We start from the raw sequence: 22,700 nt of genomic DNA, 5'->3' as shown, positions 1-22,700 counted from the left end.
TGTAAGGAATGCACCCCCGGCATGTGTGCACGTCCCTCGTTTGGAGACACTGACACTTAATTTAAGCATATACCATAATTTGTTTGCTTCAACAATAAAACATGCCATTCCTGTTCCGTCCCTGGTGTCTGTCTACTGTGGCTCCTCTAGCCTAGTGCTACAAGGCGAGGGGTTCTGTTAGCTATGTCTAGAATGGAGGAAAGTGATTCCAGCAGGCATCTTCCAGAAATCTAATGTCTCATCCCTCATCATGAAATGCTTCCTTGTGTGCTGGTCTACCAGAACATCCCTCTGTGCTGTTTTTTCTACTGCGTCCATTACTAGCAGCCAGGACTGAAACCGTGCCAGTACTGACCTGTTAAAGGGATAAGTCCCCTAATGGTAGGGGGGGAAAAGAGTTTTGGGGGCTTTAACGCCTGTTATGTTCCCTGCTGCCACCCCAAACTGGGTCTGAAAGAGCCAGTATTGTATATGGTGTTAACAAGCAGCACTGAGAGCATGGCCTCTTTCAAAATCACCAGTAATCATGGCTCCAGTGTGTGCAGTTCAGAGGTTATGCAGACAATGTGCTCTCCAAGGTTGAAGTTAATCAGGGAGGGTAGGAAATTAGAGGTCCTGTTGCCCATTCTCAGTTGGTTCTGTCAGTTCCATCATAGTCCTGTGTCCCTACCTCTCTTCAGGGATATACCTGTAACTTGGTAGGCCCTTGCCACGGGTCAGAGCAGGCTGGCATCTTTCCCTGATTTTCTTAAAATCTTGACAATTTTGTTGCCCAGGGTCTTTCAGTTCAATGGGAATTAGGTTTCTAATTCCCCATGGCCCCTCTGGAAATGCTCCTCCCTTCACCTTCACAAAAAAGCATGTTAAAATGGAATTAGGATTGAGATTAAGTATCAGGGTAAAGGACCTCACAGCAATGTCACAATTAGTCCAAAGCCAAGTATTACAAACCTAGGAAATGGAAGGTGAAGTTTAGATTTAATCTTGAAGATTTTATGTTAGGAAGGAACAATCAGTGTCACACATACAGAATGGGAAAGGACTGCCTAGGAATGAGTCCAGCAGAAAGGGATCTAGGGGTTATAGTGGACCACAAGTTAAATATGAGTCAACAGTGTGATGCTGTTGCAAAAAAAGCAAACATGATTCTAGGATGCATTAACAGGTGTGTTGTGAACAAAACACGAGAAGTCATTCTCCCGCTCTACTCTGCGCTGGTTAGGCCTCAGCTGGAGTATTGTGTCCAGTTCTGGGCACCGCAGTTCAGGAAGGATGTGGAGAAATTGGAGAGGGTCCAGAGGAGAGCAACGAGAATGATCAAAGGTCTAGAGAACATGACCTATGAAGAAAGGCTGAAGGAATTGAGCTTGTTTAGTTTGGAAAAGAGAAGATTGAGGGGGGACGTGATAGCAGTTTTCAGGTATCTAAAAGGGTGTCATAAGGCAGAGGGAGGGAACTTGTTCTTCCTTGTCTGTGAGGATAGAACAAGAGGCAATGGACTTAGATTGCAGCAGGGGAGGTTCAGGTTGGACATTAGGAAAACGTTCCTAACTGTCAGGGTGATCAAACACTGGAACGAATTGCCAGGGGAGGTGGTAGAATCTCCATCACTGGAGATGTTTAAGAAGAGGTTAGATAGATGGCTTTCAGGGATGGTCTAGAAAGTGCTTGGTCTTGCCATGAGGGCAGGGGGCTGGACTCGATGGTCTCTCGAGGTCCCTTCCAGTCCTACTCTTCTATGATTCTATGTTAAAGATGCGCGGATCACCTTAACTCTGCCCTTCACTGCTCTTCTGCAGCAGCTCCCAGATCATCTTTAAGAACAAATCAAGGGTGCCTTTGTGTCTAGGGGAGTATTATAATCATTTGGGTGCCTTTAACATATTTCAATTTGTTCTTTGATTTTGTGTGGCCCTAAGCAACTCCATGGTGCAGATCCTAAAGCATATAAGGAAGAATTTTGCCTCAATGGCTTCCATATGCCTATTCTTTCTTTCTCTAAAACTTTGAGTGCTAGTGGTGTCCTGACCTGCATGACTTACAACTGAGAGATCACTCTGACAATTTACCTTTCGCAAGAGCACTATAGTTTGGCTACTGAAATAGAGCTGTAGCTAGTTGGTATGTTTAAGCACGTCTGGTGGGTGGTTTACTCCCTTTTAGGCAATGTTACTGGGGTCCAGGGTTGCTAGCCCACAGAAGTTTCATTTCTGGACAAAATGGGAAAAAGGTACGGACAAAATTTTTTTACGAACATAATTTTTATACTATATTAAGATGACATAAATGGCCAAAAGTGAAAAGTAATCATTGTCATTCATACATCTCAAGAACAATATGCTGTTTAACTCACTTTCATTTAGTGTCATGTTGCCAATGTGCTGAGGCTAATTTGGTGGGATAATGTAGGTAACATGATTCATGTTATGACACCTCAGTCATTGAGCTAAATAAATAAATGTCCAATTTTTGCGGCTCTGCAGTAAAATAGATGAAGCAGCACAGAATAAATTTGCTGTAGAATAATTGCTGTTTTTTTTAATTTTATTGCGCTTTTATAAAATGTACAGACACCTTAATTTTTTAGGATTTTTATGGACATGTCCAATTTTGGCTAACTTTTTTTATAGACTGTCTGCAAATTTACTGATGGTTGGCAACCCTGCTGGGGTCTGTTTCCTTAGCTAACATGTTTCACATGTCAACCTGTTGCTGGCTCTTACTTTGCCAATATAAATGTATTTAAAGCAGCCAGGGCCTGAAGTTGAACTGCTGTAGTCTTCAGGGATTTGACACTACCTCCCTAACCTGCAGAAGGGTGTGGAATATTTCAAGAGGATTTACCAGGTTCAAGAACCTGAGCCTCAGTCCCAAGAGTTGTTTGCCTCTTGTCCACTTGTGAATGTAATTTATGTATAGCGAGAGACATCTCATAGAGCTGGAAGGTACCTTGGCAGGTCAACTAGTCCCATCCCCTGCCCTCTTGGCAGGATGAGCACTATTCCCTGCCGCCTTTTTTTCAAATTTTAAACCTAGTAGTAGGCATCCTTCAGTCTACATAGACTATGGATCGCACCCTTTGTAGTTCCATTTGGGATCATCATTTGCAGCGTCGACTGTGACAGTGAAGGCCCACACAACAGTGACAGTCCTTGCTGCATCTGTTGCATGTGTAGTGGATGTCTGGCAGGTCCTTACTGTGGTTTCTGTGGGCTCGCTTCTCTGCTAGCTGTCTGATCCTCATCTCGCACTTCTGAAGGCCCTTGTGTAGTTCCTGCCTCCATCTGCTGCGATCGTCTGCCAGCTCCTCCCAGCTGTCCGGCTCGATGTCTACCTCCCTGAGGTCCCTCTTGCAAACATCTTTGTAGCGCATTTGGAGGCATCCGGGAGGTCTTTTGCCAGAGGCTAGCTCATCATACAGGATGTCTTTTGGGATCCTTTCATCATTCATCCTGTGGATGTGGCCAAAGCAGCAGAGCCGCCAGTGCCTGAGGAGGGTGTGCATGGTTGGGATTCCAGCTTGCTCGAGGACAGCGGTGTTGGGCACTCTGTCCTTCCATGATATTCCAAGGATGCGCCTGAGGCAGCGCAAGTGGAAGACGTCTCTTTTCCTGGTGGTTGTACAGGGTCCAAGACTTGCTGCCGTAAGGGAGGGTGCTGAGGATGCAGGCTCTGTACACTTGTCTTTTGGTGTGGGTGTACAACTTGATGTTATTCCACACTCTCGCTGAGTCTGGACAGTTGTGGCTGCTTTTCTGATCCTCCTGTTTAGCTCATTTGTAAAACTTTGATGGTTTCCTTTTCTTGTTGATTTTCTTATTGGTTTGCCGGGTGCTCAAATTTCAGTCACTTGTCAGGTTTGGGAACCTTAAGCCTCATGCATCGAGTGAGGCAGGTGAGCTGTGGCGGGACAGCACCCTACTGGCTGGGGGCTGCCCAGCTTGAGGTGGGCGGAGACTGTCCAGTGAGATGTGATGATCTCTCCCACTGTTGAAGGCAACCCCTGGCGCTCGTTCTCTATGCCAGTCAAGCAAGAGCTTATAACCAGCATCTGTTACCTCCCGTGTTGGTTCAATGCTGTTAAGCAATGCTGGAGTACCTCTCCAGGTGTGAGCCTGGGCAATACTTTTTGGGACTCTAGGCTGCCCAGACACCAGTGTCCCCCTCTCAGCTTTACTGATATAGTCCAAAGGAGAGGATCACCTCTACGTCTGGTACCAGCTCAGCTGCAGGAGCAGCCGGGTCAATGCCAGAAGTTGGCACAGACCTGCCTTAGGACTCCCCTCTGGATTTTCTGTCAGGGTTTACTCCCTTAGCCTTGCTCCTTCCCAGGGTAACCCACAAGGCAGTAGGTCCCTAAATGGCACCCTTAAGGATTGAGTTCACAAGCCTGGGTTTAGCAGGCTAATGCTCAAGCCACTGAGCTATCCTGTCCCCTCCACAGCTCCCTGTGGGCTTGCTCCCCTCTGCCCTCTTTGACTTTTCTCTCTCCCCTTGATCTCAAAGCCATCTTCCTGCACCTCTGCTCCTCTTTGTTCAGCCTTGGGGTGCTTTGTGTTCACCTGTCAACCTTAAACTTCCCTCCTTTCTGATACCCCCTTCCCTTTAAATTTCACTTTAACCTCCCTTACTCCTTTACTTGCATGCAAAGTCTGAGCGGCATTTATGACAGCCTGCTTGAAACATGTCATGAGAAGAGGAATTGCATTATCTGAACTGTTAATATGTTCTTCCTCTTTTCTTTGGGTTGGGTACACACGATCAAAGTGAAAGGCAGCCAGGGCAGAGGGCTAAATGAATCATCTTCCCTGGACTTGCAGGCCACAAAATCTCCTTTACCTACTCCTGTAATAGGCCCCTACCCTCTGGCTGAGGCCTGAAATCATGATGCAAAAACTTTGCTGTGCAGCATCTGCTATTCACGCTGATTTAAACCTGCATGTAACTGGTGCAGCACCTGGAAGAAAGTGAAAACCCCCAGGCTCTTTGCCAGCCCTGCCTCTGGGAAAATTCTTTCTCCACCCCAACTGTGCAAGACCCACAAGCCACACACCTGGAAAGAATTCTCTCTAGTAATCCAGAGCCCTCTCCACTTAGAATCTCATCAGACCCCATGACCTGCCGGGGACATGGGCTGGAGGATCCTCCCTGGTGCTGTGAACAAGGGTACGTACTTGGCTCAGGTCACTCCTGTCCCTGAGACTTGTTCCTGCTGTGATGGGAGGGAGACCTTGGTGCATATCCATCCTGAATGTGCCGGGCTACATCCCTCTGCTGGCCCCTCCGAGATCTCTGCTTGAGGTTCCAGTTGCACTTCTCCCCCCCACCTGCTGATCTTTGCACATCCCACCCGTGGCCCCACAAAGTTGTGTGATCTCCTTGTCCACCTCCTGGCTATGGCCAAGATAAATATTTATAAGCCCAGGGAGAGGAAGTTTGAGGGGCAACGGGGGTGAGACTTCAACTGTGGGGCCTACGTTTGCTCCTCTGTCGGTTCACAAAGCTGGGGCAGAGTTCCTCGGAGCAGTGGGGAGCAGTGGGCACTGTCTGGGTCCGATTCCACCTCCCCCATTTCAGCCCTATCACCTCCACACCTGTCCCTGTTTTCCGTTGTTCCCTGTAATTATTTGGGTTCCAGAACCCAGTGGATGCCCCATCGGGAGGAATCTTTCACCTGGCAGCCGGCTTGCACCTGCCCACTACTCAGATCTCAACGGGGCTTAATATTCCCTCCCTCTCCTGTTGGAGGTACTTGGTGTTAGCAGTCAGAAGATGGGCTACTTGGAATTGCAGGCTGCCTCCTCATCCCGTCCGCTCTGTAAACTCATCGAGCTCAGTCATGAAGCCAATGTAGGTATTTTCACCATTGCTGCTCCCCTTGGGAGGCTGTTCTAGTTAGACGCTATTGTCCAATTTCAAGCCTAAACTTGATGGCTACGTCTACACATGCAGCCAACATCGAAATAGCTTATTTCGATGTTGCGACATCGAAATAGTCTATTTCGATGAATAACGTCTACACGTCCTCCAGGGTCGGCAACGTCGATGTTCAACTTCGACGTTGCTCAGCCCAACATTGAAATAGGCGCAGCGAGGGAACGTCTACACGTCAAAGTAGCACACATCGAAATAGGGATGCCAGGCACAGCTGCAGACAGGGTCACAGGGCGGACTCAACAGCCAGCCGCTCCCTTAAAGGGCCCCTCCCAGACACAGTTGCACTAAACAACACAAGATACACAGAGCTGACAACTGGTTGCAGACCCTGTGCCTGCAGCATAGATCCCCAGCTGCCGCAGAAGCAGCCAGAAGCCCTGGGCTAAGGGCTGCTGCCCACGGTGACCATAGAGCCCCCCAGGGGCTGGAGAGAGAGCATCTCTCAACCCCCCAGCTGATGGCCGCCATGGAGGACCCAGCAATTTCGACGTTGCGGGACGCGGATCGTCTACACGGTCCCTACTTCGACGTTGAACGTCGAAGTAGGGCGCTATTCCTATCTCCTCATGAGGTTAGCGACTTCGACGTCTCGCCGCCTAACGTCGAAGTTAACTTCGAAATAGCGCCCGACGCGTGTAGACTCGACGGGTGCTATTTCGAAGTTGGTGCCGCTACTTCGAAGTAGCGTGCACGTGTAGACGCAGCTGATGGCTAATTTATATCCATTTGTTTGCGCATCAACGTTATTCGTCTTGTGAATTCCTGTTCTCTGTCCTGGGCGTTTATCTCTCTGATGTAGCTCTAGAGAGCAAACACATCCGCCCTGAGACTTGATTTCGTTAGGCTAAACAAGCCAAACTCTTTGAGTCTCTTATCATAAGGCAGCTTTTCCATTCCTTTGACCAGAGCCATCCTGTCCAGGCCCTGCGCTTTGGAGACGCTGCAGTGGCAGCCCCAGCTGACCTATGGATGGGACAGGGGAGGATTACATGGTGGGTGGTGACAGCAGCAGGGGGTCACCTCCCTCAGCCCTCTCACCACATGGTGCCAGCAGCAGCCTGCTCCACGCCACCTGCCTAAGCCCTGCTTGTCCAGCGCAGTGGGAAAAGACTTCTGCTCTCCCCTGCCCATGAAGAAGTGGGGCTCAGAGGGGCCAGGAGGGAGTGACACAGCCGAGCAGGCTCCCACAGACACCACATGATAAGTGCAGGGGGAGGGATGAGTGGAGGTGACCCCCTGCTGCCACCCACTGCACCTTGCCCCAGGTAATCCCCAGCCCAGTTGGTTGGGGAGGAGGTAAAGGGGTGGAGCCTGCAGTGTGGGACTGGTGCCAGGATCCTGTGCCTGGGGCACTGGGGGCTGGGGGGTTGTTCCAGGCCTCTCACTCCTCCATCAGGACAGCCCTGCCTCTGACCATCCTTGCAGCCCTTCTCTGCACCTGTTCCAGTTTGAAGTGATCTTTTTTAAGCATGGGAGACCAGAAGTGATCACGTTAGTCCAGATGAGGTCTTGTATAACAGCACTAACGCTTTCCTCTCTGTACTGGAAATACCTCGCTTGAATGCAACCTATGACTTCATCAGCCTTTTTCGCAGCCACCTCACAGTCACTGTGTGATCAAGCAATACGTCTACATAGTTCTCCTTCTCCTTTGCTATGGCCCATAAACCCCCAGCTTACACCGAAAATTCTGGTTAGTTTCTAGTGCATGACTTTGCACTATTAAATTTCATTCCATTTCTAGTACTCCAGTTCTCAATGTCATCTGAATCTTTTCAGCTGTCTTTGAGGACTGGGGCCAAAGTTGCTGCAAGCAGAACGTGGGCCTTGCCAACACATGCTGCTTAGCGCGCTAAGGGAAGTGCTCGGATACTATGGGGCTGAGGAGTGCAATATGAAAACCTCTGTATAATGGAGCAGGTGTAAATAACTTGCCCCCGCTTGGCTATAATTTTAAAAAACAATTTAGTTAAGGCAATGCAAACTCCCATGTGGACACACCTAGATCAGTTTACAGCCCACCAATAGCAGTTTTGCTTGCATCTGTTTTGGTTTAATTGGGCCCACTTCTGTGTGTAAACAAAATGGTGTTGTCAGTGCATGAAGCTGATAGAATAGTCCTCGCTCACCCAGAGGGAAACTGGACTACAGAGAACCATTTGCCGTTGGCTGGTGAGCTGTGACCACTGTGACCTGGTCTCATTGTTTCCTTGTGCTCCCCTCTCTGGCTGCATTTACCTAGGGTCTCTTCCAGTTTACTTAGACTGGAAACTGTGGGTCAGGGATTGTCTTTTCGTTCTGAGTTTGTACAGCACCAACTGCCATGGGGATCCGATTCATGGCAGAGGCTCTTAATACTGCTGCAATGCCAATAATACATCATAATAGGTCATGATAATGCAAGCCTATGGAAGAGGGAACAGTGGACTATTAGAGAAAATAGATCTCCCCTCCCTCCAATAAAGGTGATACGAAGTGCCTCACGCTCACTCTCTCTTTGTGTTCCATGCCAGAGGTGGCTGTATTTCAGCTGGAGGTGGGCAGTGATTCCTGCATAGAGTGTGTTTATGCTGCACCACTGAGCCCAGACTTTGGCTCAGGTTTGAGTCCAAAGTCCCCCTTCCCTCTGCACACCAATAAGTCTGACTCCAGCCAGCAAGCACACAGAGCTCCTGCTGGTTTGGTGTATTAGAGCCCACATCCTGCTGTGGCTTAGGTTCGAACCCTGTCCTTTTGCAGCAGGGGCCGGAGTCAGGAGGTCTGTGTAATGCCAGATGAATGCAGTAGCACAGCTGTGACCCCCTAAATCCAACCCCTGCGAACACAGGTTTCAATGCTCTGTGGATGCTCACAAGTGGTCTTGTCAACACTGACCCCACAAGCCTGGGGCCTCAGACTCAGATTTACAATGTGGTGTAGATACACCCACGTAGGCCTAGACCTTGAGCGGCTGCACCCATGTGGAGACCCACAGGCAGCGTTCCCCCTAATTTTTCCCATTTGTGGGTGGAATACATTTTGTTCTGTGCTCTGAGGCATGTGTGGATGTGCACCACCCATTGAAACACAGGCTGCTGCCTGGGGGCGCTCTGCTAATCACTTGCGTGGCCCCTGAATCTCTCCTGGGTGGCTGCCCAAGTGCTCACTTTGCAGGGAACCCTGACCCCACGGCTCCCGGTGGGTGAACTGAGCACAGGATCAGGGCCCTGGTGCTTGGGCCTGGCGAACGAACACCCGATCGTGAGCGAGCTGTGCACCCAACCCAGCTTCACCGGGCTGCCTCCCGCTTCCTCCTCTTAATCCCTCACACCCCCACCCCCGCTTTTAACGGGCGGCGGCTCCTTTAAGAGTCCTCCTCCCCTTTAACAGCCCCCGGCCCTGCCCCTTTAAGGGGGCGCTGAGCCGGGAAGGCGCACGTGAGGCCGGAGTTGCAACATAGTAGCCAAGATGCCGCCGAGCAGGCGGCTCCTGCTCGCCGGCCTCTGGCTGCTGGGGAGCTTGTGCAGCGCGCGGGCCGCGCCCGGGGGCTCCGGCAGGAGGGTGAGCGGGGGCAGCGGTGTCCGGACCTGGCTGTCACTGCCTGGTCCAGCTCGTGGGGCCCCCTGCAGGGGGCTGTGTGGGCCCGGGGGTACCCAGCGGGGTAGAGGGCTGTGGGCAGGGAGGAGGGAGGCCGGGGGGTACCCAGCGGGGCAGTGGGCAGAGAGGAGGGAGCCCAGGTGTGCCCAATGGGACAGGGGATGGGGGATGCCCAGTGGGGCAGAGAGAGCTGGGGGTGCAGGTGGTGGCCTGTGGGGAGGCTGCGGCGTGCCCAGAGGGGCAGGCAATGGCTAAGCTTATGCAGTGGTTGGTTGGTTGGTTTTTTTTGGGGGGGTGGGTGCCTTGGATTCATTCAGTTCGCTGTGCCCCTATTCCCACCTCCTTCCCCAGCTGTCCTTGGCTGAGCTGTTTCTCCCCAAGCCCTGCGTTCTGTGTGCAGCTCGGCATTAAGGTTAGCGATAGCCTCCGCCCGGTGTAAGAGGAACAGGTGGGTCATGTCTGGGCATGGAGGGGGTGGTGAGCGGAGACTGGCTCCCTAGGGGAGCAGGGTTCTTACCCTGGCCTTGTTGCCTCCAGTGAACCGTCTGCACAGCTGAGCCAGGGCAGTGCTAGTGAGTGAGCTAAGCCAATGGCCTGTAGCATGGAAGCTCCAAATAAGCTGGGAGAGGAGGGATGGGCTGGGGCCAGAATCTGTTTGAAACGTGGGGTCAAACACCCCCTCTCAGCTTCTGCTGGTTCCCATATCCTCAGGGCCCTTTGTGTGAACTGGTGGCAGGCACTGGTCTCTATAAGGTCTGTGCTTGGACACCTTCTCAGGAGAGATTCAGACATTGCCTACCTGATTAGCAGAACGCCCCCAGCTGGTAGCATGGGTTCCTATGGCTGGTGCATGTAATAAAGTTTATTCTGCCCATGGATGCTAAAAATTAGAGGAAATGCTAATCGCTTACATGAGCAATTGAATGGCTCAGAACCCAGCTTTATGGTGCTGTGTAGGGACCTGTTCAGTAATGTTTGATGGTTGTGCTGACAGCCCTGCTTCAGGTTGGTGGGATTTAGTCTAGTCCAGTGATTCCCTAGCTGGGGTCTGGGGGTCCATGAAGGTATTGCATGGGGTGGGGGGGAGAGAAATAAAAATAATAGAAAATACGTTTTAAATTGCAAAGTTACAATCTATCACTTTTAAATTTAAATATCTTGCAATTATTAAGGACTCTGAAAATCTATGCTGAGGTTTCGTTGTCACTCAGTGACGTGTACACAGCCGTTAGAATTGGCTTTGATGGGGGCCCATGAACAGTTCTGGGGTGTGACTTGCTTCCGAGGGCCTTGCTGGTTATCAACAGCAGGCTGCTCTCCAGAGCTGGCCTCTCGCTGGGTGACTCATGGGGGAATGAGGCTTCCTTATAGAAAGTGTCGCTCTTTCGCTGACACGTCCTTTCAAAGCAGGAAGTGGAAGTGTTGAGCTAGTGCCTTTCTCAGCCTGCGGCTGCAAGTGCACAGCTGAGGGGCTTCTCAGCACTTTCCTTTTTGGTGCAGGAAAGCTTGGAAGGAGGGAATCTGCTTTATTTACTCCTGCCTGCCTGGTGAGCATGCAGTGGAGCACTCCTTGAGGCGCCTTCCCTCCCTCTGTACCTGTTGCACTTCAAAGCATTATGCAGGATCACTTTTGGGGGCGGGGTGGACTAAGGCAAAACACAAGTAGTGGTGATCTACGTCTGTGTCAATGCTGTGTCATGCGCGTGCGATGTGCTGAGCACGCACACGCTTGTCTTGTTTAGTTACCAACTGGCTGGCCCAGTGCTGCGGGGAGTCCAACGCGCCCCACGGCGGTCGGCGTGCGTTAACGCCATGCCCGTTCTCTGCCTCCCGCCGCCCAGGTGACCCTGCACTACAACCCCGGCTCGAACAGCTCCTCCGTCAACCTGCTGCACGTGCGAGCCGTGGGGCAGAACGACACCCTGCACTACGTGTGGAGCAGCATCGGGGCGCCCACTGTGCTGCTGCTCTACACCCGGAGCGAGAGCAGCACCCTGCACGTCAACTGGACCAAACTCCTCTCGGCCGCCCCCGCCGGGGCCATCTGGATCGAGCCGGCTGGCAGCGTTGTCTACTCCACTGCGGTCATCTTCACCAAGGCAAGGGGAGGCAGGGGCCGTAGGGGGTGTCCCAGCCCGGGGATAAAGGAGCCACCTGCTTTGCTCTCAGCACTGCAGGGCCTAGGAGGTGGCATCCGGCTGCCCCCTCTTTGTGCCCACTTGCTGCTCAGAGCAGGGCTGTCCCTCCACCGCCTTTTCTGGTGTGCTCTCCTCAGCCTGCTTCCTGCAAGGACTTGCTCTGCTTCTGTGGCTGGGACCCTCCTGGGGCTGCAAGCTGGGAAATGCTCTTTTCCTGTGTGCTGTGCTTTTAAATTTCTGGCAGGCAGCAGCCCCTTCTGGGGTGGGAGTGGGGATAATCAAGCCCCAGTGAACGTGCAGGTGGGCTGGAAGGAGAGGTAGGGGCTTGCAATGGCTCTGGTGAAATAGGTGGAAGGTGCGTGGCACCTAGCAATGCCAAGGGCTGGGCTGAATTGTGTGTGTGTGTGGGTCCCAAAAGTGTCTTCCCTTGTGTATCAAGGTCCCTTTCCCTCCTTCCAGGTGTTTGAGTACAGCAGGGCCAATGCCTCAGCGCAGGAGGAGCAGTTCTACCCCACCTATGACCTGGCTGCCTTGTCCTGGCGGAGCCTGAATGGCACCCTGAACCACACAGCCCTCACAGCCAAGTTCCAGGGGGTCGGCGCCTTCCCCAATGGCACCATCTCCTTCCAGGTGAGGCATCCCTTCCCTCCCTGTGTGCCCTTCCTGCGGGAGGGTCTGTTGCTGCTGGCCTCTGGGCTGGGACCAGCATCTTGTCACTTCCCTGGTGGGATTTAGGTTTTACTTCCCATGACCCCTGTGCCCTCGACCTGTGCCACATTCCCCTGCCCTCTACTCTCCATGTGCTGCCACCACGTCTTCAGCCCCCACATCCACTTGCTGGCTCTCAGCTGCCTCACCCGAACTGCTATAGAACCCTCTCCCTGGCCTCTGCTAGGTCTCCCAGCCCTTCCCCAGCCCTGCTTGCATTCTGCTCCCACTCCACATGCGGGCACCGTCGCCCCTTCCTGGTGGGGCAGGGGTAGGGGACTTTGCTGTGCGCCCAAGGAGGAGGCCGTGGTTAGGGGAGGCTGTCTTGGGACCTGCTTCCCAGCTGGCCAAATCCACCCCCAGCCACCCTCCTGGGAGCAGTTCCCCAGCCCTGCGGTCCACATCCAGACCACGGCTTGCCTGAATCCGGTCCCAGAGACTTGGCTCCCCTCCCCAGCATCTGGCCTGTGGTGGGGCGAGAGCTGGGGAGCCTGGGGTCTCACGGGCTGGATCTGGCAAGTCGGACGGGATCCAGCCCATGGGCTGTGCTGGGGTGCTGTGGAGTGGCAGACAGTGGCTCCAGGCTCTGCTTTTTTGTGTCCCTCCCTCAGCTGGGGGAACAGTAGCAGGGTACTGTTGGGAGGGGCGTCTCCCGCTGCTCTCATTGGCCTGAATTCTGACCACTCAGCGCAGCCGGGGTGGGGGGTGCCTGGCAGTGGTGGGAGGAAAAAGCTCCCTGGAGAGGTGGTGGTGGTGGTGCTGCTACTTCTCCAGCTGGGGGGGGAGGGGGTGGCAGAGGCAGCGTGCGGAGGTGAGTCCCTCACCTCCAACCCAATCCTGAACCCCCCCACTCCTGCCCCCTCCCTCCCGTCCAGACCCTGAAACGTTCCACCCCAAGCCCCTGAAGAGGTCATCTGGCCTGGGGGGGCCCCTGAGCCCCCACCCTCCCTTCTCCCTCCTCCTGCCTGTGATGCTGGAGCATAAGGGGACTGAGGTGCCTCAGTCGGGGGGCGCACATCAATGCAGGTTTTGTGGGGGTTTTTTCTTGCTTTAATATGATTCCTGACCCCAGAAAGGTTCCCTGCCCTGCTGTGGTGTGAGAGTTCCCTGATGGATGGGCCACATTCTTCACTGGTTCCCCAGTGACCCAATAAAGACCCAGAGGTTTCTCTTAACCTTCTCCCAGCCCATGGACTGTTTTTGCAGGAAGTTAACAGAGCTCATAGTTTGAAGAGAGAAGGGACCATTCTGGTCCTCCAGTGGATTCTCCTATAGAACAAAGGCTGGAGAACCTTGCCCAGCAGTTCCTGCATCCAGCCCATTTCTTCTGGCACATTTAGAGCATCTTCCTAGGAAAGACCTCCTGCTTTCACTTAAACGTCTGCAAGAGACAGTGAGTCTTCCAGGGCCTTAGGTGCATAGTCATCCCCCTGGTGTGCTACTGGGCTGGGTCATCTGGCACACTTCCCTCGCAATTGGCTCTCTGGTAGCTGCAGGACGTGTGTAGTTGTGTGGCCTGTTTTGATGTGTTTGCCCATCTCCTTGCTGTAACACTTGTATTATGGTAGCACTGAAATTGGACCCCTCTAGGGTAGTGTCCTACACAGACATGAAGTCCCAGCCTGAAAGAGTTAACGACCTAAATGGACAAAGGAGGGGAAACTGAGGCTCAGCAGCAACTTGCCCAAGGTCACCTAACAGGTCTGTGGCAGTGCTGGGATTAGACCCCAGGAGTCCTGGACTGTCCTGTTCCTCCAGGTGACTGCCTATGAACAGAGTGGCCGGGACAGTTCCCTCCCTCGCCTCCTGCACACTGCCAACAGCTCCAAGGTGGAGTTCATCATGGAGAAGGTGGCCCCACGCAGCAACAGCTCTCGCTTCATGCTGGAGGTGGTCACGGTGGAGGAGACAGGCGGGCGCAAGAGGCTGCAGAGCGTGCGATCCATTGATGATGAGTACACACCCGCCATCTTCGAGGTGAGGGCTGTGGGTCACTAGGGTTCCAGGAGCCATCTAGAAACTGATCAGGAGCTCTCATGCCGTGGTAACAAGTACCACGTGTAAGCCGATGAAGAGCAGAATGGGGGAAGCAGGTTAGAGCAGGAGTGACTAGGACCAGTGGGAATGGGTGGTGCACGTACAGAGGATAATAGTCTGCTAAGAATGTCTTTTATGGAAACTCTCCAGACTCCAAGCCCTAATATTTAACACTTACAAATTAGAACAAAGGGCCCTTCCCCTAGCGTGTGCTCCCATGGAGTTTGCTGATGGCTTCTACAACCCAAATGTGCTATTCCAACACACCCCTTAAGCACCTGCTGGCATGGAGGAAATCCAGCCAACTGCAAGTCAAGTTGCTTGCCTCAGTCGGTGCCAGAGCTGGGGAAAGAGCCCAGGCGTCCTGGCTTCCAGCCCTGAGCTTTGCCTAGCTGAAGGTGCTCTCCTGTGTCCTGTCCCTGGCACTAGATGGGATTTGGGCTTTTCGCCCCAAGCTCTAACAGAGCGGGTGTTGCCCACTTTGGCCGTACCACAGCACACTTCAGTGAGACCAATGGATTCATGGTGCGCCCGCTCTCTGCGAGCATTCGATTCAGCTGGAGAGGTCACATTTACTGCAGTTGTGCTCTTAGAGGTTTGCAACACAGTAATAAGCACAACAAGCTAAACCAGGATCAAGTACGTTCATGTTTTAAATCCGCCACAGAAGACACCCTCTTCGACTGGTCGAAAATGATGAGCAAGTGAGCAGGCTCCATGCTAGTGATGTTGAATGATCAAGTAAAATCAGCGGCTACTTGGTTATTCACCGTAGGGAGGGGGAAGAGGCGGCTCCAGAGCAGGCTTCCCTCCTCGCCAGCCCGTTTGGACCAGGAAGCAGCATTTCAGCTGCCTCCTGGCATGAACGGGCTCCTTTGGGGGTCAGCATTTCCCCTCACAGCAGCAGTGCAAAGAAGTCTGTTGCCTGAGCCCCGGCTGGCCCGGGGTCATCCATTTCCACGTGCCATGGCTCTTTGCGGGAAGTGGACGGGCCCTGCCCCAGCTGGGACTCGGGCAGCCTCACTCCTTGAGCTCGAGATGGCAGGGGTTGGAGGTAGCTTTGCAAGAAGTCAGGGGAAGGGGAAATTGACAAAATTTCACAGCACATTTGGACAGTTCACATCACACTAGCGAGCGGCAGCGCAGCGGGTGAAAATCACTGCTCTGACCACTAGAGCCAGCTCCCTCCCAGGGCAGGGAAACACTCCAGGAGTCCTAGAGTCATAGGACTAGAAGGGACCTTGAGAGGTGATCGAGTCCAGTCTCCTGCCTTAACTGTGGGACCAAGCACCTTCTAGACCATCCCTGACAAATGTTCCTGTATCCCATCCTGACACAATCTCTAATCAGGATTCCAGAGCCTTCCAGGCAGTTTATTCCAGGGCTTGACCCCCCCTGGCAGTTGGGAAGTTTTTCCTCCTGTCCCCTCTAAACTGCTGCCTGGGTTGCCCATTGCTCCTTGCCCTGCCATCAGAAGTTGGGGAGAACAATTCTTTTACCCCTTCTTCCTCCGTCACGCCCTTGTGACCTCCTGGCTCCCAGCTGCCCTAGAGTGTGAGAGCAACTGGTTGTCATGCCCTGGCTTTGTCTCCCCGCTTACTGTTACTCTCTCTCCCCCCGCACCCCTGCCTGGATGGGGGCAGATGGCCCAGCTGGTATCTGAGCCCCGCAATGACACCACCAGCTCCAGCTTCTTCCAGTGGAAGACGGCGGCGTACGGCGATAAGGTGGCCAGCCGGGAGAATGCCATCCACTGCCACTACCACTCCCTGCAGATGGCCAGCTGGAGGCTCCTGGGGCCCAGCATTGCGCATGCCTACTTCGGGGCGGGCCTGGGCCACGGGGAGAGCCTTGCCGCCATCAACATCACCTTCGGGGGCGAGGACGGCAAGTTCTATGCTGAGAAGAACTACCTGAGCTGGTGAGTGGTATCTTCCATCTACTCTCCTCCCCCTGCCCTACTTGCCTGAGTGGTATCTTCCCCCCTCAGTACCATCTTCTACCTGCTGCCCCAGAGTGCGCTAGGGGCTGTCCATGTACAGAGACAGGTGCAGCCCCTGCTCTGGAGAGCTCCTGGCTGAAGGCCTCTGTTTACCTCCAGCTGCTCTCCAGGACTGGCTCTTGCTGTCCCACTCCCTCCTGACAGGCCCATGGCTTGGACAGGTCAGCCACTGAGCCCCATCTCTCCCTGCCCGACATGTACTACCTGTGTCTTCTGCTACGGGCTGCGTCAAATACCACCTCCTTCCCCAACCTCTGTACAGAGGGGAAGGGACCAGCTTGTGGGGCAGAAGCAGGACTTGAACTCAGGTCTCCTGAATCTGATGCCTCAGCCCCCAAAGCCGTCCTCTATCCCTGTTGTGGGGAGGAAGGAGGCTGTGGGACTCAGCTGATGGCCTTTGAGTGGCTAGCCTCTTCCTTTGTTCCCTTCCTCCCCCAGGTCTGCCTTGCTCGGCTTTGGCACGCCCCCGGAAGACTCTTTCTCTCCCCTGGTGATCACCATCATGGCCGTGGCCCTGGGCACCCCGGTGGTGCTGCTGCTGGTGGGGGGCCTGGTGGTGCTGCTTGCCCGGAGGAAGCGTTACTCAGAGTATGAGCCCATCAACTGACCGACGTGGGCAGGACTGGGACACACCTAACACCGGCCAAAGGTCTCCTGTTAGACTCCCTCTGCCGGGGCTCCTGGGAACTTACTAACAGCCCCACCTCTTTTCTTCTGGGAGGTCCTGACCCTGCCTGCCTCTGGACTCAGAGGGGAATAGCGCACTGATCTGCAGTGGTACCTCTGCACCCTCGATTCTGGCTCTTTGGAACTTACATGGCAGCATGGGAAGGAGACTTGCCCTGTGTTCACAACCGCTCAGCTGTTTGGTGCCGTGAGCAGGGACTGATCACCTCCTCACCCCCTCAAAGCCTTTTAGAAGCAGTCTTTGGCCCTGAGCTTCCCCACAGGTGCTCTAGAGTACATCCTAGGCAGGGCAGGGACCCAGCAGGGCCTGCCAATAAAATGGGTCACTTAGGGGAAGCAAAAAGCAGTACACCAGTATCCATCTGTCCCCTCATACCCCCGCATCAGCCTATTCACAGATACAGGGCCTTCCCATAGGGGCTTTGCAAGGTGCTCCCCAGCATTCGGTTTAATCACCTTTTCTTTGGCTTTTGAACCAGCCAGTGAAGGATTGTGGCAGAAAAGAGGGTTGGTGGCGAAGAAAAAAACCCTCTGCTCCCAAAAGTGCCAGTGGCTGGGTCACCAAAGGCCATGTACCTGTGTAATGTAAATCACCAGGCCGCGAGCTGATCAGTTACAGCCCACAGGCACTGTTCACTTGTGTTCAGTCACCGGTTGTGTGTCGTGCGGCTGTAACACAAGGCTGCCTGCTCACCAGGGAGGCAGTCGGACCCCTGTGAATTATGAGGTTCCCCGGAATGACTCAAATTTCTGGTGCCAGTAGGGCGGCGGCTTTTAAGGAGCAAATGCTGTTGGGGTGCATCAGTGTTAGATGTCCAAAGTGACTTTCCTTAAAAGGGGCCAGATGGTTTTTAGTCAGCAGGCCAGTGGTTGGCGTGCCTGCAAAATGGGGCCTCATTTAAGATCCCTTAAGTTGGGCACTCAAAATATTATCGGTTCTTGTGAAAGTCTTGGCTTTAAAGGTCTAATTTTGACAAAGTGCTTCCCCCAGCTTGCAAGTTCCAGGCCCCATTGCTGCTGCCCCGCTGCACACGCTCTACTGAGTGTGTTCAGAGGAGCCTGCTCTGAAGATGTTACTTGAAATCTCACTCTGTGCCCTCCGCTGTGCGGTATGTAACTCACTTGGTGTTTGTGAGGCCCTCACATGTTCCCTTCCGTTGCTTCTGTCTCTGATCTGTCTTTTGGACCAATTAAAGAATATCTAACTCTTTGGTGGCTTTGTACATAGAGAGGGCCAGGCTGGCAGTAAACATGTAGATTTGAGTGGGCCTGGGTTGGCCAATAGACCATGCCTACCTCACAGATTGAAAAATGTTAGTGTCCTGCTCAGCTAGAACAGACCATTGCAGGCAGTGGTCCCCCTTCATTGCAGGAACATCCACCTGGGATAATGGAGAAGATTGTATCAGTCTTTGCTAGTTTCGCTGGTTGGGAAATGAAATCCTAGGTTTATTTTCCCCCACTGTTGAACTGGGCTCCAACTGGGTGGTTGGTTTTAATTTTTCAGTGAGTTTAACCAGTGAGCGTTTTCTGGGTCACAGTAAAAAGCCAATCCTGTAAGATCACCCAGGCAAACTAAGCGTGGTGCATAGTAACAGAGAAGGAGCTGTGTTAGTCGATATACTATTAAAAACAAAAAAGCAGTCAAGTAGCACTTCAAAGACTAACAAAATAATGTATTAGGTGAGTTTTCATGGGACAGACCCACGAAAGCTCACCTAATACATTATTTTGTTAGTCTTTGAAGTGCTACTTGACTGCTTTTTTTAAAAGCTTGGTGCCTATGTGTCGGATTTCAGAGAACTGCTGTGGTTGTTTGGTGTGATGCGCTTCTCCCAAGGGGAGGTTAGGTGGTAGTGTGTTACTAGAGGGGCAGCTGCTGAGGTGAGGTGAAATGAATTACCCAAGGTCACCTGAAGATGACTGTCTACAAAGCCGGCTGTTAGTGTCCCAGCCAAATCTCCGGGAACTTACCTGTCTCCTCAGTCTCACTAGGTGCCAGATGTCACTCTTCCTTTTCAATGATGCTTTACTGTTCTGTGCCACAGTGTTCACCCCCAGAGCAGGCTGCATGTCCCCAGTGGAAGAAATGATGTCTCTGCGTCCTGCCAAGGGGTTAGTGATCAATGGTCGCCAAATAGCGCTCTCATTTTAAGGTGCAGAGTAGCATCATCAACCCAGGCTAGGTCCGTTGTGGTCCAATAACACAGGTGTTACTAACAGCAATATCTGAGCCTGCTTCCCCAGGTGACAGCAGGGTGCTGGAGAGCAGAGAATCCACCACAGTCTGGCCTAGAGGCTGCCTCTGAGAGACAGCTGAGCTAGCAAAAACGAGTTGTCCGGTGGCACCTTAAAGGCTACTTGGGCATAAACATCAACGGGCAAGTCATCCTGGGTAAGGCCCTAAAGTAGAAGGGGGTCCCCAGGGTGTGAATCCCAACTCTTTACTGCTCTTGGATTGAATGAGAGTTTCTGCTCCGGTCCGACTTCTAATCTGAACTGTTCCTGCCCCCTTTTTTGGCAGGGTATCAGTTTTGGTTCCCTGCCCCCCGTGGGCTTGGAGCACCTGTGCCCAGTACATGAGAGTCAGGAGCAGAGATGGCTTTAGCATGGAGGTCGCATGCATCTCTTCCCCCTCCTACAACAGCTAATTAAGCTCTTTCATGAGAGGCCTGCCTGCTCTGTCAATGAATAACGGCACTAGATGTTTTTACTGATCTTTGGATAGTATCAAAATCTCCCCTTAACTGATGGGCAAACTGAGGCACAGAGCAAGGCCAGGACTTTCTTGGGGTTGCCCAGCCTCTGGCATTGCTGCGACAGCGAGCTGCAGCTGTGTTCTACTGAGGAAACCATGCCTCGGGGCAATGCTGCCTTCACTAAGGGTGCCTGGGTGGGCTTGCAGTGGGCTATAGAAATGGAGTGTCTGACCCGTGGACCTTTCTTTGTTTCGGAACCTCAGCTGGATGACTCTATTGAGGCTCAGAGAAGAGCTAGATGAATTCATGGAGGTTAGGTCTGTCGGTGGCTATGAGCCAGGTAGGACTGGTGTCCCTAGTCTCCATTAGCCAGAGGCAGGAAATGGATGACAGAGGGATCACTCAATGATTCCCTGGTCAGGTCACTCCCTGTGGGACACCTGGCAGTGGCCACTGTCAGAAAAGGGGATAAGGGGCTAGAAGAACCCTTGGGCTGACCCTATGGTCATTCTTATGTAAAGACCATAATAGGTTCTGCAGTGGTGCTATGTTCCAGCCCAGAGGTGGCTGCATTTCAGGGGTGCTCAGCATGGCACCAGAACCTGCTCTTGGCTATAGCTGCCATTGATTTTCCTAGAAGAGGGGATGGGCCACTAGTAAACTGCTGAGGCATAAATCCACAGGTTTTCAGACCACTGCTCTCTTCCTCTTAAAACACAGTATTGGCCTGAGCTTCGGATATGTGCAGCTAGGTGTCCCCCAGAGCGTTCTGGGTCTGTTGGCTCAAGTTGTGCCCAGGCACTGGATTTCCTGTGGTGCTGGGTTTATTCTCCCTAGAGCCTGTGAAGGGTAAAGCAGCCCCCGTCCTCTAGTGCAGGAAGGCATAGCATTGGAATGCTGAACCCAGAATCCCTGCTCCAGCTGGGAAGAACATAGCAGGGGAAAGGAGAGAGGTGGGGCTGAGGTGCAGCTGGCCCCTGGAAGCGAGGGGTGGGGTGGTAAGGGGTCAGTGCCCACTCAGCAGTTTCGGGATCCAGTGCCAATTTGGCGTCGGAAAGAATTGCAAGCCGGTGTGGTTAAAGTAACCAGCCCTCGCTTCTGTCTTGCGGCTTCCCCTGCCTGCAGCGCAAAGCCTCTTGCTGGAGAGAGTCCAGATCCGTGATGGAAAAGGGGGAGCGGCCTGCATGTGTGGCCCTACTTCACTGCAAGGGGCTGCAGCAGCCTGCTGGGGCTCTATATGCAGCCCCCTCGTCTGCCAGACCCAGTGGGGCACTGGAGTCCCACGGTTACCTGCTCCGTTTGTCTCCCTCCCAGCACTTTAGAGCATAAATAATAGATAACCCACTGCACAGCATTAAGCGGTGATGGTACCTTTAAGGAAGCCAAAGGACTCAGAAGGGCGGTTTCACTTGCTCTCCCAGCTCTTTCCTTATTTCCTAGGTCTGGCCTACGCTGGCATTAGGCCTGGATGAGTCAGGAAGAGACACAAAGGGATCAAGGCAGCCCTTGGGGCGGGGCGGGGGCAGAGGCTGTGCTGAGGAAGGATGGGTTTGTGGCTAAGCTCACTCTGCCACTGACTTCTGCTCTGTGACTCTGTGTGAGTCACTTAATTGCTAAGGTCTTGGTTTCCCCAGTTGAGGACAAGTGATCGGTCACAACCCAGAATGGGGGCAAACTGGATCTAGGAAAGAAGGGAGGAGGAAGACTGAGTGTTGTTTTTTTTTTTCTGTGCAGCCCTCATGCAGTCGGCCATGGGTGTGAACATGGGACTTTCCATCCTCTGCTTTCCCACCAGCCAAGAGACCAAGCTCCACCCCCAGGGCCCGTGTGCTGCACAAGCAGTTTCTTCCCTGTGGCTTGGTTAAGGGCTGCCTCGCCCAATGTTTACCAGTTACCTGGGCACAACAGCTGAGCTGCAGCACAGCTTGGGTGTCACTGGGTCAAAAACAGGCCTGGCCAGTTCAGCTGGAATTTTGCACTTGTTTGGGCTTGTTCAGAAATACTGTCTAAGCTTTTAACCCTGGGGGAGGGGAGAAATGAGGGCAAGAATGTGAAGGGGGTAAACAGGGAGGGTGGTGGTTAGAGGGACTCCGGTGTAAACAGGAGCAAGGGGTGTTTTAGAAAAGGAACAGACTGTCACGATTGTTTGTCACAATCGTGCCAAAGGCTCACAAGTGAGAGCGTGGCTGCACTGTGGTGGGAATTTGTGCACGTGTAAGTGAGAGGATCCCTTTGTGGAAAGCTCATGGCCTAAAAAGACAAAGGGAGGGGAAGCGGAGGTCGAGTGGATAACCAACGCACTCCACGTCACACTGGAAGACAACAGAGCCAGGAGTTGAACCCATGTCTCCTGAGTTGTCCTCCTCTGACTCAACCGCTGGTGAGGAAAAATGTTTCTGGGGCGAGGCCTATTAGGGCATGGAATGGCCTCCAAAGGGCAATGGGCGGGCGGGGGGATGCTGCTTGGGACACTCAGGACCAGCATTCCCTCTAATTTTTTCCATCTATGGGCAGAATCCATTTTGTTATGTGCACCCAGGTATGTGGGGATGTGCACCACCTGTAGAAACACACGCTGCCCACGGGATGACTGCAGGCTCTCGGCTAATCAGCTGGGCAGCACCCAAATCTCTCCCAGGCAGCTGCCCAAGTGCTCAGCTTACAGGGAACACTGCCCAGGCCTGGTGGATCTACTACACTGGGTTGGGTTTGCTGGGTACAAACAGATGTACTCCAGCCCGGGGCTGTTGTTCGTATTTGGCAAATGCAGAGTTCCCTCCTGGGAATATTCTCCACCTGCACCGCTCCTTGTGCTCTTACTGCTGGCATTGCAGCAGCACCTTGATATTCCCTCTAATTTTTTTTTAATTCCAGGTACAGAGCACATTTTATGTGCACCAAGGCTTGTGTGGACTG

General features: G+C 53.0%; 1 protein-coding gene across 1 annotated transcript; it reads left to right on the top strand.

Annotated features, from left to right (window-relative positions):
- Positions 1 to 9,340: 9,340 nt before the first annotated feature.
- Positions 9,341 to 18,295, top strand: GLMP (glycosylated lysosomal membrane protein). The gene is made up of 6 exons (XM_074980774.1): positions 9,341 to 9,477; positions 11,355 to 11,612; positions 12,111 to 12,281; positions 14,118 to 14,336; positions 16,040 to 16,317; positions 16,837 to 18,295. Exons 1-6 carry the CDS (start codon positions 9,385 to 9,387, stop codon positions 17,003 to 17,005), a joined length of 1,188 nt encoding a protein of 395 aa, XP_074836875.1. The 5' UTR covers positions 9,341 to 9,384; the 3' UTR covers positions 17,006 to 18,295.
- The last annotated feature ends 4,405 nt before the right edge of the window (positions 18,296 to 22,700 follow it).

The sequence above is a fragment of the Carettochelys insculpta genome, chromosome 30, assembly GCF_033958435.1.
Source record: "Carettochelys insculpta isolate YL-2023 chromosome 30, ASM3395843v1, whole genome shotgun sequence".
Classification (NCBI taxonomy): domain Eukaryota; kingdom Metazoa; phylum Chordata; order Testudines; family Carettochelyidae; genus Carettochelys; species Carettochelys insculpta.
The sequence above is the reverse complement of the archived record's forward strand: the minus strand, read 5'-3'. Positions and strand labels throughout refer to the sequence as shown.